General features: G+C 39.5%; 1 protein-coding gene across 1 annotated transcript in view; it reads right to left on the bottom strand.

Moving 5' to 3' along the window:
• doc2b (double C2-like domains, beta) overlaps window positions 1–14,629 on the bottom strand; it is a 96,880-nt gene that overhangs the window by 22,255 nt on the left and 59,996 nt on the right. The window contains exon 3 of the mRNA XM_070917502.1: window positions 7,444–7,518. Coding sequence (XP_070773603.1) covers window positions 7,444–7,518 — 75 coding nt within the window. The remainder of the gene's footprint in view (window positions 1–7,443; window positions 7,519–14,629) is intronic.

Genomic DNA, 14,629 nt, shown 5'->3' with positions numbered 1-14,629 from the left:
AAAATGGTGTTTTTGAGGCTGATAACACATTTTGTATAAAAATGCAAATAACACATTTTTATTCTGTAATTTAATTAAATGATTAAATTTGAATTTTGTGTGGATTCCATTGATTATTCATTTCTGTCCTCCGTCAGAGAAGTTTTTCTAGGTTTTTCAATCTTGTCAGAGTAAAATGTGTCTGAAAAAGCATTTACAGTCGTGCATTGAACGTCAGATTAATGGAAACTCTGTGTTAAAATGTTGCATCAGAATTAATTCAGGTTGGGCGTGCTGGTGGTTTAGAGGTCTAAAAGGAGTATCGTGTAACACTAATTTCTCCAGTTCATATTTGGCACCTTTGTTGCATGTCTTCATCTCTGTCTCAGTGTCCCCCTTCATTTTATGTCGTCTGTCAACTACCATCAAATAAAGGCAAAAATACAAACAGATAAATGATACTTTACACATTTTAATGTTTACTTCAGAATTAGCCCTAAAAAGCCTCCATGTGTGACCTGTGCGCAATGACCAACATTTCACTCCAACCTAAATGCATACAAAGGTACATAATGTGTGAGCATAATACTGTATACACAAAGAAAAAAAAAGGTCACCGCACGAGCCCATTGCTGAACAGTATTGCTGCGGTGAATATTAAAAGACTTTTCCTGTTAAGATGCATGACGTGATGAAGTAGCAGAGATCACAAACATGTAGCATAAAGATACAAACCAACACCTGATATTGTACCTGCCCGTTCAGCTGCTTCATTACTGTCTAAATTAGCGAGAGGGTGAACATTATACCCTCTTAGCATCAGCATGTTAGCATTATTGTCAATGTGAGTGTGTTAGCATGCTGATGTTTGCATTTAGCTTGTACAGCCTCACAGAGTTGCTAACATGACCATAGGCTGTTGTTTAGATATGCTTTTATCCCAACCATCATCTGCAGAGTTTATGTAACTCCTTTAGTTCCATTTTTAAGAAACAACAGGTGTTTTACGCAGTGTGTCTTGTTTACGCTGCTGTATAAAGGTGATGTGTCTTGTTTCTTCATCAAAAGATTTATATTATTTAAGCTGTATGAGTCTCCTGGCTGAGACAGTTCAACACATTCATGTTAGAAAGAGCAGAGATTTCTCAGAGATTTCTTTGTTCAACACTTGTTTAAAACTTGTGAACTAACTTAAATAAAGGACCAGTTTTGTAATGTGACACACCAAATGGCTCTGCAAAGGCCAAACGTGGTATAAAACTGAGGTGCTCACGTGTCATATCATCATAAAGTTTACAGCCAGTGTGGCTGACCTTGCTGTTAGGAGCATTTGACACTTGGAGGGCGTTAACTTCACACCCTGCTGACTGACATCTCATCACAGTGACCCGTGGGTACCGCTGGATAGATGACATAATAACCAGACACGCTTTACGCCTTTTGTTACTCTGCCTTGGTGTGTTTGGAATATTTGTGTTGGACAGGAAACTATTCATTTGCCAAATGCAACAAGACATGGACTTCATTTCAAGGCAATCTAAAAAACAAAGAGCTGCTTGTCCCTGTGCATGCAAGTGAATGTGTTTGTGCCATCGAATCATAGCACTGACTCTCTGTTTTATTCCTACCCCCTCAAACTTTTTATTGTGGTTTATTACATAATGCAAAATACAATACGCAATAAACAATGTTGGAATATTGTTCATGAGGAATCATTTAATTCTCCCTAAACTGATTTCTTAGACTTTAGTTAGATCGTTAAAAACAATCAAGTCAAACACTGAAATACTATTTTATTATTTAATCCGACTGATCCTGTCACACAATTGAGCTGTAACTATTTAGTCAATATTATCACAAGTCTGAAAGTATTAATGGCTTAGATAGTTGCTTCAGGTACTGTACGCCAAATGTGTCAACTGCACCAGTTAATCACCTTGTGGTCGCGTGAAAACATCATCATTTTTACAGAATTGAATCCCTTTCAGTAATCGACAGTTTAGTCTGGAATAATTACAGGCATTTCATTGTGTTTGATTGTGGTCTCAAAGGAGATGAAACTGTGATCTGGCTTTGCAGCAGAGCGTGAAACTTCACTTCTGATTAGAGTGCAAGCAGAACTTATGACCTCTTTAGTGGGTCTTAATGAGGCTCTTAGACCGAGCCTAATGATTATTTTGAGAGCAAGCTGAGGGAATATCAGAGCGGGGAGAAGGTGACGGCATCTTGTTTTACTGGCAGGAATATGCAAATGAGGCCAGGAGACAAATCCCCAGAAGCCACATGCTCTCGTGGAGAGTTTTATTTCACTTACAAGTCAAATAATCCATGACATTTCTTATAAATACATGCCTGTTCTGCTGCTCTCTAAACTAAGATGAAAGTGTAGTTGGCATTAGCAGTGATAGCCACCATAGCAGGACGCAGAGAGAATGGAAAACTCCTTATATAAACTCAAACCAATCATTGGAAAAAGATCCTCTGGTCACACTATGTGGCTGACAAATGATCTCAAGTAAGTACAGAACAGAAACCAGGCTTTTCCTGAAGAGCCAAAACTTTGACAGATACCCTAAAAATGATCGTCTGCTGCTAAAGTACATTTAAATCGGCTTATAAACTGCATTTAAACAAAATGTTTCGAAGATGTGAGGGCTGACTGTGATGCCACGAGACTCCTTCACAGAAGTATGTATGGTACCACTTTATCAGCAGCGACGGGTTACAGGGCTGGCAGCGGGGACGAGCCAAGTTGCCATATTGTAGATAACAAAAATGATGCATCTTGACCTCTTTCAGCCTTTGAAGAAATGAGTGAATGATGGTAAAAACTAAAGCATCAGTACAAAACACCTAGTTATAGTTAGTTGTCAATACACAGTAAAATGTGCATTCCTATTGGAAGCCCAGTATTCATGTTAAATGACGCTCTTCCTAATGGCCAGCAGGGGGCGACTCCACTGGGTGCAAAAACGAAGTCAGAGAAGTCCGATTGTATAGAAGTCTATGAGAAAATGACCCGACTGCTCTGTTGATGTATTATCATGTTCACGGTCTCAAGTTTAAAGTCTTCATTTTCTAAATGATGGTCCCATTTAGAGTAAAATAGATGATAAAGCAGGGTATGCTTTAGGGCGTGGCTACCTTGTGATTGACAAGCTGCTACCACGGCGACTTGTCAATCAGGATAGCAGCTGTTATACTAAAAGATAATATAGAAGTTGGCTGTTAGGTACATTTAACTTTGATAGCAGCTACTTCACACGGCGTAGCCAGGTGCAGTCAGGTTGCAGGTACAGGTAGGAGTGCATTATGTCCACCCTCTCGTATAAACATGGTCACTTCTGGTTCCAAAAAAACAAGATGGCGGTGACCAAAACTCGAGGTTTCAAAACTGTAGTCCACAAACCAATGGGTGAAGTCATCCACTTCTTTTATACAGTCTATGGTTTTGAGGTCTCCTCTAACTCGTTTAAACAGTCTTTACATCATACGCTCACTCAAGAAGCAAAGAACAAATACACGGCAGCATGACCTGGCCTTACATCTACATTGTGTCTGCTGAGGATAACCTACATGAGTATTTTAGCCTCAAACCACAGCAGATGAGTATGTGCACATGGTATTTTCAACAAATTATTCTAAGCAACACTTTCCTCATGTTTATCTCCGCAGAACAGAGAGCGCACAAACATTTCCTGAAGTCAGACAGTGGTAACCAGGGCTTTTACAGTAGGTTTTTTTGCCGTGTAAACAGCAATCTGTGGGTAGTCCTTCAGTAAAAATACACTGACTTTGCTGCAAGAATCCAATCATTTGAATCATCCTCAGGGTGCGATGAATATACACAGCAATCTGGTCACTAGTTGTCTTGCTCTGGACCAAATCTGTTGCATGGATATTATCACAGATGATATCTACAGTTGGCGGATTTCTCCTGTAACTCATGTGATTAAAAGGGAGGAGTTGTCCAATTCAGACCAACAGCAGGCAGACTGTTGATTTGTTTTATGGGCCTACTCCATGTGTTGTGTGACAATTATTACGCTACTGTTTCATTATAGTTGTCAGGCCCTGGGCTTTCTCATTTTCTGAATGGCTAATTACACATTCTCATGCTAATAATCACAACTCTATCGGTGCAGTCTCACTAATTAGTCAATTTTATAATTTCAAGACAACAAGTTGTGTCACAACAGAGCGCCATCAGTGTCTGCACACGTGAAGCACTCAGTAATTTATTCCAGTCAGATAAGAAGGAGAGACTTAAAATGTTATCAACGCTGTGTTTTTGTACATGCACTGCACAATGAAAGTCACGACACGTTGTCTGGCTGAGCACACAGTAAACAAAGTGGCGTTGCTAACAATAAAGGGTGGCATATGCATGACAGACGTGGTGACAGTTTCCATCTGTCAGCAGAGATCCAGCAGACTCATTTAGTTTATTTTGAGTCTTCAGTTCAGAGTTCAGAGATCAACACAGCCTCAGCCTCCACTGATTATGTAGATAATAAAATAATGTATCTGTCACTTATACAGTAGGGGAATGTAACTAAGTACATTTACTCAAGTACTGTACTTAAGTACACATTTGACATACTTGTACTTTACTTGAATATTTCCATTCTAAGCTACTTTATACTTTTACTCCACTACATTTATAGTTACTAGTTACATTTTACATAAAAAAATGATATGCTTATATGATATGATGCAGTACTATATTACTAATCCCAGTAGTATACAAAGTATTTAAAATGACATGTATTTGTTAAGGATACAAAAATTGAATAATATTCTACACTACTATAACACTGTGAGAGTCCTTTAAGTACATTTAGCTTTTGTACTTTTACTCAAGTAGCATTTTGAATTCAGGACTTTTACTGGACAAATAGAGTATTTTTTGACCATGGTATTTCTACTTTTACTTAAGTAAAGGTTCGAAGTACTTCTTCCACCACTGCTCTCATATTGATATAACAGTGAGGAGGCAGTTTGTCGGAGCTGCAGTATCTGTTGATGTAGGAAAACAACAGTTTTATAGTGAAAATAGAAGTTCTGCAGACTTTCTCAGACATGTCATGAAATCTACTGAACGCTGCTGCGAAAGAAAACGCTTTTTCCGTTGACAGCCTGTATCAGTCACAATGCTTACAAATGGTTGCTGCGATGGAGTTTTTTTCCTCCACTGTACAATAAAGGGTCTCTAAAAACGTTTCTGGGCTGGTACACTATTTTACTTTTAGCATTGCTAGCTGTGAGGCTATAGTTACCTCCATCTGTCTGTCCATCACTTTATTGTTCCAACACTTTGGTCCAAAGTGAAATATCTTGAAATATCATGAAATTGTTTGAATGAATCAGCTGAATCAGTAAATCGGCATACTAACATCCAGTAGCTGTTTGTGGTAACATGCTAACTATTCTAATTAGCATGTTAGCATGCCAACATTAAGCCATATTCACATTATCATGGAAGAACCTCACACCTTTCAAACCATTGAGGGCAGTACAGATATATTTTTCTTACTTCCAAAATCTAGCGTGGAGTTACTCTTACATCTTTCGTATTTTAGTCTTTAGGTCGACAGTCAACAACAGCAGATTTGCCTGGAAATCAGCACAGATCACCTTATAAACTAGTTAGAGTTAATATTTAATTAGCAGATTGCTATACAATTTTATTTTCTGATGTGTAGTGAGCATAATAACCTAATGGAGGTTGCTAGTGTGGCTACAGAAGTTGTTTTTTTCCCTAGTTTTATGTCCATTGAGTGAAATTATCATTCATCTTTAAGACTTTTATTTTGTTTCATTTGATTATTTTGTAATTTTCTGAGCTTTTTGGTCTTTCTCTTTGGTGCTAAACAGCCATTGCAAAGAGGCTTAGATAATAATTTAACATTGACAGTGTGGCTTTGTTATTGTAGCCAACTAATAAGCTTGATTGTATTTAATTGCCTTTAATTGAATAGTAGACACATGCTGTTTGTCTTGCATGGTGTTCAATGTCTGGTATCCACAGTAAATTATACACCATTAGAAATGAGTAACGCACACCGTTACATGGTTATTCATCCTTGTTTTACATATCTGCCAGGCGTAACAACACACACAATAGTGATCTAAAGTCAAAGTTCAAGTTCAATGGCAAGAGCAGATACTTAACAATTACAAAGTTCAGATTAAACGAACAAATGCGATGAATCTGAGAAGGTATTAGAAGAAAGGGAGATGTGAGCCAGGTAGATGGATAATCACACAGCTTTAGCTTTCAATAAGCTGCTTTTGTGGAATGTACTCATTCACAGGATCTATATTAGATTTGAGGACTTTAATGAAAGGATTAAATCAACCTCAAGGCCTCCTGTTAGATGCAAGCAAATTAAAGACTTCATCGTCTTATATGAAACAACCAGTGAGTCATTTTGTACATTGAAATTCAAGACACATTTCCATCTTTGATTCTTATATGTGCATTTTCTAAAATTTTGGTGGAAAAGCAGCAATTGGGGTCTGTCGTGTGGAGACCAATGAGAGCTTTAATGGATCTTAAGTTACGCCTCTTCAAATGCATCCACTGGTGACGTTGAGCAGACCAAAGCTTGGCTTCACAGCATGATGATAAGAGGCACGGCCTTCACAAGCGAAGCACATTGTTAGTAAGTGGGTACATTAGGGTGGTCAGTTAATGTTGTTTACATTGATGAAGCCTTGCGCTGACACACACACACACATTGCAGTGCTCCTCGAATCATGAAATAGATTATTAGCCTTCTCCTCATGTGGGTCTATTAACATTCCTGATAAAACCCACAAGAAGGACTCAGTACAAAATACATGTATCTGTGAAAAAAAACTCAGACGTCAGGAAACTTTGTTGATAAGTTGTTATCCTCTCACAGCGGTCCATCGTCACCCCACTGATAGATTGAAAAAACACCGAGCAACATTTAAAACTGACGCTTTGAAAGCAGAATTGTCATGATTGACCCTGTTCCCTGAATCATTCAACATTTTGGGAAACATACTCATTCGACTTCTTTAGGAGAGTCAGATGAGAAGATTATGTACGGAAGTGGAGTCAAGATTTGGGTAGCCTAGCTTAGCATAAATATTGGCGGCGGCTAGAAACAGCTTTTTTTTTGCTTTTCACATTTCTCCTTATGTTCCAATTAAACTAATGAGATAAGACGTATTAATTTGTGAGCTTTAGAAGTTCTGGTAGGTGTAGCCTATCATTTCACTTGAAACAGAGGCAAGGTAGCTGTTTGCACCTGCTTCCAGTCTTTATGCTAAGCTAGGCTAAACATGAAAAGACAAACTTTATCTACAGTAAATCCAAGACACAAGTCGACGGTACTAATCACACTTCATTGGGAAGAGCGGTGCAAAACCGTCACAACAGTAAAAGAGATGCAGTCATGGAGAGTTATTATTAATTATCATGGCGCTCACCTTGCTGGCTCCTGGCAGTAGGTGCAACTTGACATAGGGGTCAGAAAGCCCATTGTGGTCCATCGGCTTGAGCCCCTGTGAATCAAACACAGACAAGTCATGAATCATTAACATAGAAAATGTCTGAGAGTCTAAACACCCTCATTAGCAGCCCCTAGAGGCAGCAATGTTAATTACGCCCCATAAGGTCATAAGGTCACCAAAACCATTACGATTCATCCTCTGGGACCACAAATATCAGATCTTATATCTTGTGTGCAAAGATGACAAAAATCCTGCAGCGTCCAAGATAGGAAATGTGCGTCCTCTGGAGACCAGAATGTCCTCGGTCGGTATGAGAATTTTGGTCTAAAAGTTTAAAATTCTGGTGGTCATGAACATCAACCCTGAACATTTAAATACAATCTGTTGAGGTATCCTGCTGTGGAGGACGATGCTGCTCAGTCATGAATTTAGGTGTTGGTCAAAGGGACATTTTGACCTACAGTAGTTGCACTAAACAAAAGGTCATGGGGTCATCATAATCATGACAGGAGAACCTGAATATTCCCATATTCCCAGAAGCGTGACCCAGTAACCCAGCCGGCTGGTTATTCTGGTACAACACGTAACATACAGACACCATCAGCATGAGCGTCAAACTAAGCTGCCTGCTGTCACCATCTAAACAATTTTAAGTCAATGTCTTCACACAAGTTGCGTTTTGATTTGCACATTAGGACATTTGGATCTTGTTATGACACTGACTTGTCTAACGAAGAACAGCTCAAAGAGTGAGATCCATTAAAAGTATTAGGAGCATTCAGTTTTATGTACTTCACATGCTACTTCTTATTTTTTCTATGAATCATTAAATGAAATCTTTGTTGCTGAAGTGCAGGAGACATTCAGCGCAGTATCCCTCGCCCTTTGAGTCACCCTGAGAAATACTGAAGTAAAATGGGGAACTTACTGCATTCCTTTGAAAAGCAAATCAATGAGACTGGGAACAGGATGTAAAGGTCACTCATACAAATAAAACAACACCATGTGGGTGGCCACCGAGTAAAGTACAGTGAAAGGACCTAAAGGCTTTCCAGAGTGAAATGTAGAAGAACTGATACAAACCGCAGCTGAGAAACCTGAATCAACATATCTACCCATAAGGCACAGGCACACTTCTAGGCTTTCTTTGCTTTCCTTTGACCTCACGTGGCGTTGAAATTATTCAGGTTGCCGACTCCTTCTGAGGTAAAAGCTTAAATTGGATCAGAGTCCACGATGTTTTACAGACACCGCTGAGGATAGTTTTTTATCAAATCTTCACCGTTAGATGACAGCACAAACGCCAACTTTCATCAGTGTTGCTTTTAGCTTTATTAAAATTAGTGTTTGACACTCTAGGACTTCTCGTGTGATATGTACGTTTATTGGTATGTAATAAAACTCTTTAACTAATTGAAGGAACTAATTGATTAATGAGCCCAACATTCATTAGACCCTCATCGCCTCTTCTTTCAAACCCCACACCTCCGGTTTGTAAAACAGGCTTTCTTTTTTCCTTCCCCTTCTTTTTCTAGTCAACAGAAACAGAACATACTGTATAACACAATAACATATAACACAATCACAGACACTATACAGAGCATGCAGGGGGTGGAGGGGAGTGTGAGTGTGAACGTGAGTGTGGGAGTGTATTCCAGTGGGTGTAGAGTGAAGATATGCACATGGAATATGTAGAAAATGAACATATAACAGATGTTTTACTTACTGAACTTCCACAAAACATATAATGTTAATTAAGGTTTGCAGAGATTAACGTCTAAAGACATTTAAACTCCACAGAGTTATTTGTGTGAACACGAGCAAAAGACAGACAAGAAGATAAGTAGCTTCACGCTGAGAACCACCTTTTAATTTAAAAGGTGTTTTACATTTGTGTGAATGTGGACGTCCAAATCAACTAGCGGAGTGTAAAGAAGGAGAGTTGTCTCCGCTGGAAAGGCAGTTTCCATATATCTTGTGTAGCAGAATGCAGTGCTACTGTTCTAGGTCGAGTGAGAGCTGTGGCCCTGCTCTGTATGCAAGTCGATTTCTTGCGGCTGCACTGTACGGCATTCTGCTCTATCGAGGCTACCATCAGTGAGAAATTGTTATCTGTGCCTCTTCTACAATTGATTTCACTCCGTGTGATTGCTGAACACTGGTGCAAAACGTGGAGTCTTGATTCTCGGGGAGCACAACAAGACAGAGCAACGCAACATGCAATACATTACAATTTGTTTCTGAACCGTCTTAAAATGTTTGACTGTTTTTTGAGCAGCAGGAGGAGCTCTTCATGGTAGCTTCAAGGCCAACGGTGATTAAAACTGTGTCCGCTGTGGTAACAAACTCCTGTAATCAATATTAGATATGTGTCATTGGAAAAGGCAACGTCAGGTAATATTTACCACCTCTGCTGCGTCCACACTCTCTTGCACTGAATCCTAGTTGGATTACAATGTGTGTTGTGGATAATTAAAGCAGAGTAATAAATAAAAGGTTAGAAATCATCAGCAAATATTTATACATGTGAAATAGTAATAATGGCCTCAATATATGAACATTCACTTGTCACTGCAGGATCCCACAGAGAGGAACACACACGGTAAAATTAGACATCCTGAATAATAAACCATATATATTAGTAGGCAGAATAAATAATAATCAGGCTTAGAAACCCCGTGGCTTTATGATCTTGCAAAACAGAGATTTCGTCTCTCATCTGGCAAATAATAAAGGTTCCACACATCACTGAAAACAGCCATCGAGCAAAGAAAAAGAAAATGAAAATCTTTATTATGAGCCTGGCGCCATTATGTTAATTGTTCCCTGTCTTTATGGTTCTTTCTTTAATGGACCAAAAAGGGAAAAACAAAACAAATATGACGTCTATTCACCCACAATTATCAGGCTTAATAGAGGAGCTCGGCTCAAAGCCCAGCACTCAGCAGGAATTACTGGCAGCAAAATGACACACTCAACTGTATCTCTAATAAGGCAACACTACTGCTTTAGATCCTGTCTGCACAAAATACATCCACAGTGACACTAATTTCTCCAGCTGACTCTCATGTCCACATTTTGATCGCGCATACACAGTGTCGGAAACTTCTCTGACATCTCGAGGAAGGACACCGAAGGTCCGGACAGAAGAGACTACATCATAAAAACAGACGATGAAATCAGTTTAAGAGGAAACACTAACTAGATGAGAGGTTCTTTCTCTGGGTCTTTTGATTTCATTTAGGGATGTCACAGAGACAGTTCTGTCTGCATACAGTGAGACTTCACTTCAACAGGATTAGATGTGTTGTTAGAAAGGACAAGTCCCGTCCTTCTTGGATTTCGTTGTCACTCTGTGGCTTATTTTCAGTAAAACAAGTATTACAGATTACTGTAAAAAGTACTGTAAGGAGAAAGTCTCTCACATGGCTTTGTGTTATACAACAATTTGGTGGTGGCTCTTGTTAAAGCCTCTATGAGGAGTCTTTAGGGCCGTTCAGATGTTGCGTTTATTTATTTTTATTTATTATTTTCATTGGCGACACGGTGGTGATGGTGAGCATGATGATACGCTGTTTTTAAGTTTTTAAGTAACATTACTGGGCTTGAAGAATGGGATGCAAGAAGACCACAGATAAATTGACCGCAATGACAGCAAAATAACACTTAATAAATGTATCAGTAATACAGGACAATGGGTGACTATGTAGTTTTTATTGTTAACTCATGCTCACCACAAGCTCCCATCTTTCTTTTATGGGCATTAAATGTGCATTCAAATGTCGCCAAAGGCTTTTATTTGTTTGCATCTTGATGATGACTTCACAGTCAGACATAAGGAAAAAAAAACTCTCCGTGTCTATCGAAATTTGTTATGATGATTATGTTACGTCGTGAGTTGCCAGAGGGCTGAAGAGTGCTGCTGGAAATGTATATCTTAATTTGAAAGTCTCAAAAGTTGCCGTGAAACATTTTACTGTGTAGCACAGTACAGACACAAACCCAGGAACTGAGTGTACCTCTTAGTTGGAGGCTACTTTAGTGAATACACCAGGAAGGCCTCCTGAGAAGCAAATGATTGAAACCTTATTTAACTTTAATTATAGTCAAAGATGCATGTTTCAGTGTGAGAGGACTGTAAAATTCAACAAAAACAAGGCAGAGCTCAGAGTCAGAGGGACTCTGCCGTCTACTGTGAAAATGAGGCGTAACAACACAGTCAACATTCACTTTGCAACCAGAATCTCTGTGCCAGCCGTGACCCTCTCTCCCCAATCTTGTTTCTTATTTTCTCCTCCCTTATCCCAGCAGCAGCCCGGCTGAACTAAACATGTAAAATATTCTGCTATATATAACATACTTGATCTGAAATACAAACACTTTGAACTGTTTTTTTTTTTTCTCGTGCAAAAAAGTAGGAATACAAACCAGCCCAAAGCTTAACATCTCCTGTAATTGTAACTTCGCCTGCAGCTCCTTGTTCATTGATTTTCATTTTCTACTATTATACGCTCCTCTGGGTGTTGAAATGATACATTTCTTGCTGACATTTAGCCGCACGGTTTGACTGTATTTTCCACAAAACGAAGTTATTGAGACGGCACCATGAGGGTTGATTGGAGAGGTTAATGTGCTGTCTTCATCTACCTCTATTGTTGCCTTCAGCAAACACCTGAGCTATCATTTAAGTGGAGGCCCATTATGTGGGGTTGGATTGGGATGAACAGACAGCTGCGTCATGCTGCTGATTGCGCGAGCACACTGTGAATACTCGGTTGATCATAATTACCGAGGGTTGGAGAAAAATGACCACTGCGGAAGGCAGATGGGTAACATGCATCAGTGTATCCACACACCTCCCATCTCACACATACTCATTCACAACAGTTCCCTTGAATAACAGCCTTTAAATGCTGTGAAATGGAGTTGAGCTCTCTTTGTTTGGGGAATCATGAGCTTCCTTGACATCTTTCAGAGGAAATGAGGGGTGTATTTGGGGCTTGGCATGTGTGGTGGTGTCGAGTTTGGAGCTGGAGTTGATCGAAAAACTCTGTATCTGCAGTATATCACAGAAGTTTGAATTCAATGTGGTATTTCTTATACTAAGTGAGAAAAGGCAAAACAATTTGGCGTCCCAGGTGTGGCGTTGGTTGTCGTCCATTATGATCACTACACGGGATTAAGCTATCAATTATTGCGCCCGACAACCTTTTCTTTCCCGACGCCCTCCTTGGGCTATCATTGGGCTGACATCCTGTAGTCTGAACCCGACATAAGGAGCTGCTTCTGATCGTGTTTAGTTCAGTCTTGGATTCTAGGTACATTCAAAAAGCAGACCTACATAAACACTGATTATTGGGCTAAAAGACAGCTCTGGTTATTAAAACGTGTGTCTTATTTTGCAGTTGTTATTCTATTTCTTTTGGGGTTTTTTCCTTAAACATTAATCAATAAAGGTTCATCTTATTTACATACGGAGCTTTAGAACAAACAGTTTATTTTGAGCTAATGTGTCTTTCCTAAGCCGTATGTCCCACATGGGTGCTGGTTTTCCACAGTTCTATCGGCCTCTTCATCAGCCAGGGCATATGTCTTCATTACCATATCTGACTGGCCTAGTAACACGCAGATGGAGGAAGCATCAATCACCAGGGGCAGCAGATAACAGGATGGATGAGGGGCAGTGATCTCATCCAGAGAGGGAGCTGACACACAGTTATGTCTAAGAAGGGGTTAATGCTTCAGGGGCCACCTGGGATCAGTGGAGGTGCTCAGGTCAAGGCTTCTTGAGGCGATCCTGGAGGGATGGAAGTAGGCAATATGGAGAGTCGGCAGATGGGTCCCGTTCGTCACCAATGAATGTCAATGCTGATGATCGAGAGGCTTAAGGAGGAGAGGGGTGGAGGTGGGGGGTTGTGTCGCAGGGTCACGCCGGGACACATTAGTTTCAATGCCAGTCTTGTCATTGATTTGTGATTTTTTTCGATTGGGAGACAAAACAAACTAGAGATTAAAGAGGGACTGGGAGGCAGCTTGCTTGTCACTGCAATTCTGCTGCATGTATTATTATCTTTTTATATATTATACATTTCAAAGAGCAAGGTCGTCTTTCTAGAGCTGCCATTTTGTATTAACATTCAACAATCATACCGTAGATATCCATCTCAGAACAGGCACAGGCTCCAGACAGCAGCCTCAATAGACCGGAATACAATGCAGCTACGAAGACACACTGTGTTTTCAGTGTTAGTGACTCTAAGAAAATGTCCCACTCTATTCCTTTTGATCTAGTTTTTTGTCAGTATACAAAATAAAACCCAATTGATTTTCCACAATGCAATACACAGGAGATGGGGAAACTACTCACACCTGGAAAAAATTAAAAACTAATTGTGGTTTGGAGCTTCAACACAAACAGAAAAAAAGCTTTCCTATACTGCAGTCGGATGGTAAGTACATTAATTTGTTGTATACTAACAAAACAGTACACTGTGAAGATCGTATCAAAAAAAAATCAAAATTTAAAGCTTTGCATTATTACTATATTTGGCACCTGAATCACTGCCCCACTTTTCAGTTTTACATATTTTTCCAGTTGAAGGTATCGCAGCAGTGTCTGCTGTGTAACACTGCGGGGGATTGTGTCCATCAACACCACACTAACAAACTGAGCAATTTTAGTTAAGTATCCGTCATTATTGTTATTTCCAGTGAGAACACAGTACAGTATGCTCAAAACACGTTTTAGAATTACTACAACGTGCAATTGTGATACAGGGAGTTTCTCCTGCAGCACGGCGGAAAACAAACAGCTTGAAGCTACTGTTGAAGGGGCTTTCTGGGTGAGGCAGGAAATTGCTAATGCATGTAGAAGAAAGGGATTTTGGTTCAGGGAAAGCAGGTTGACCAAAAAACATAAATTACAACCCAGAAATAACACTGATTCATGATGTGTAACAGCAGCTTGTTTACCTTTAATTAATCAGTGACCTTTCAGTCCACTGTAGTCAGTCACTACGTTGTTTGCATGCTCTAGTCACTATTTCTCATCAAAGTGTTTACTTTTAATTAGTTGACTTGTCTTGGTGACTAATTCTTTACATTATGCAGTACTGTACAACCAGATAAGAATGGGACCAACAGATTTACACAGTGGAAATTA

Source organism: Enoplosus armatus, chromosome 13 (assembly GCF_043641665.1).
Source record: "Enoplosus armatus isolate fEnoArm2 chromosome 13, fEnoArm2.hap1, whole genome shotgun sequence".
In the NCBI taxonomy this organism is placed as follows: Eukaryota; Metazoa; Chordata; class Actinopteri; order Centrarchiformes; family Enoplosidae; genus Enoplosus; species Enoplosus armatus.
This window is presented reverse-complemented; position numbering and strand designations above follow the sequence as displayed.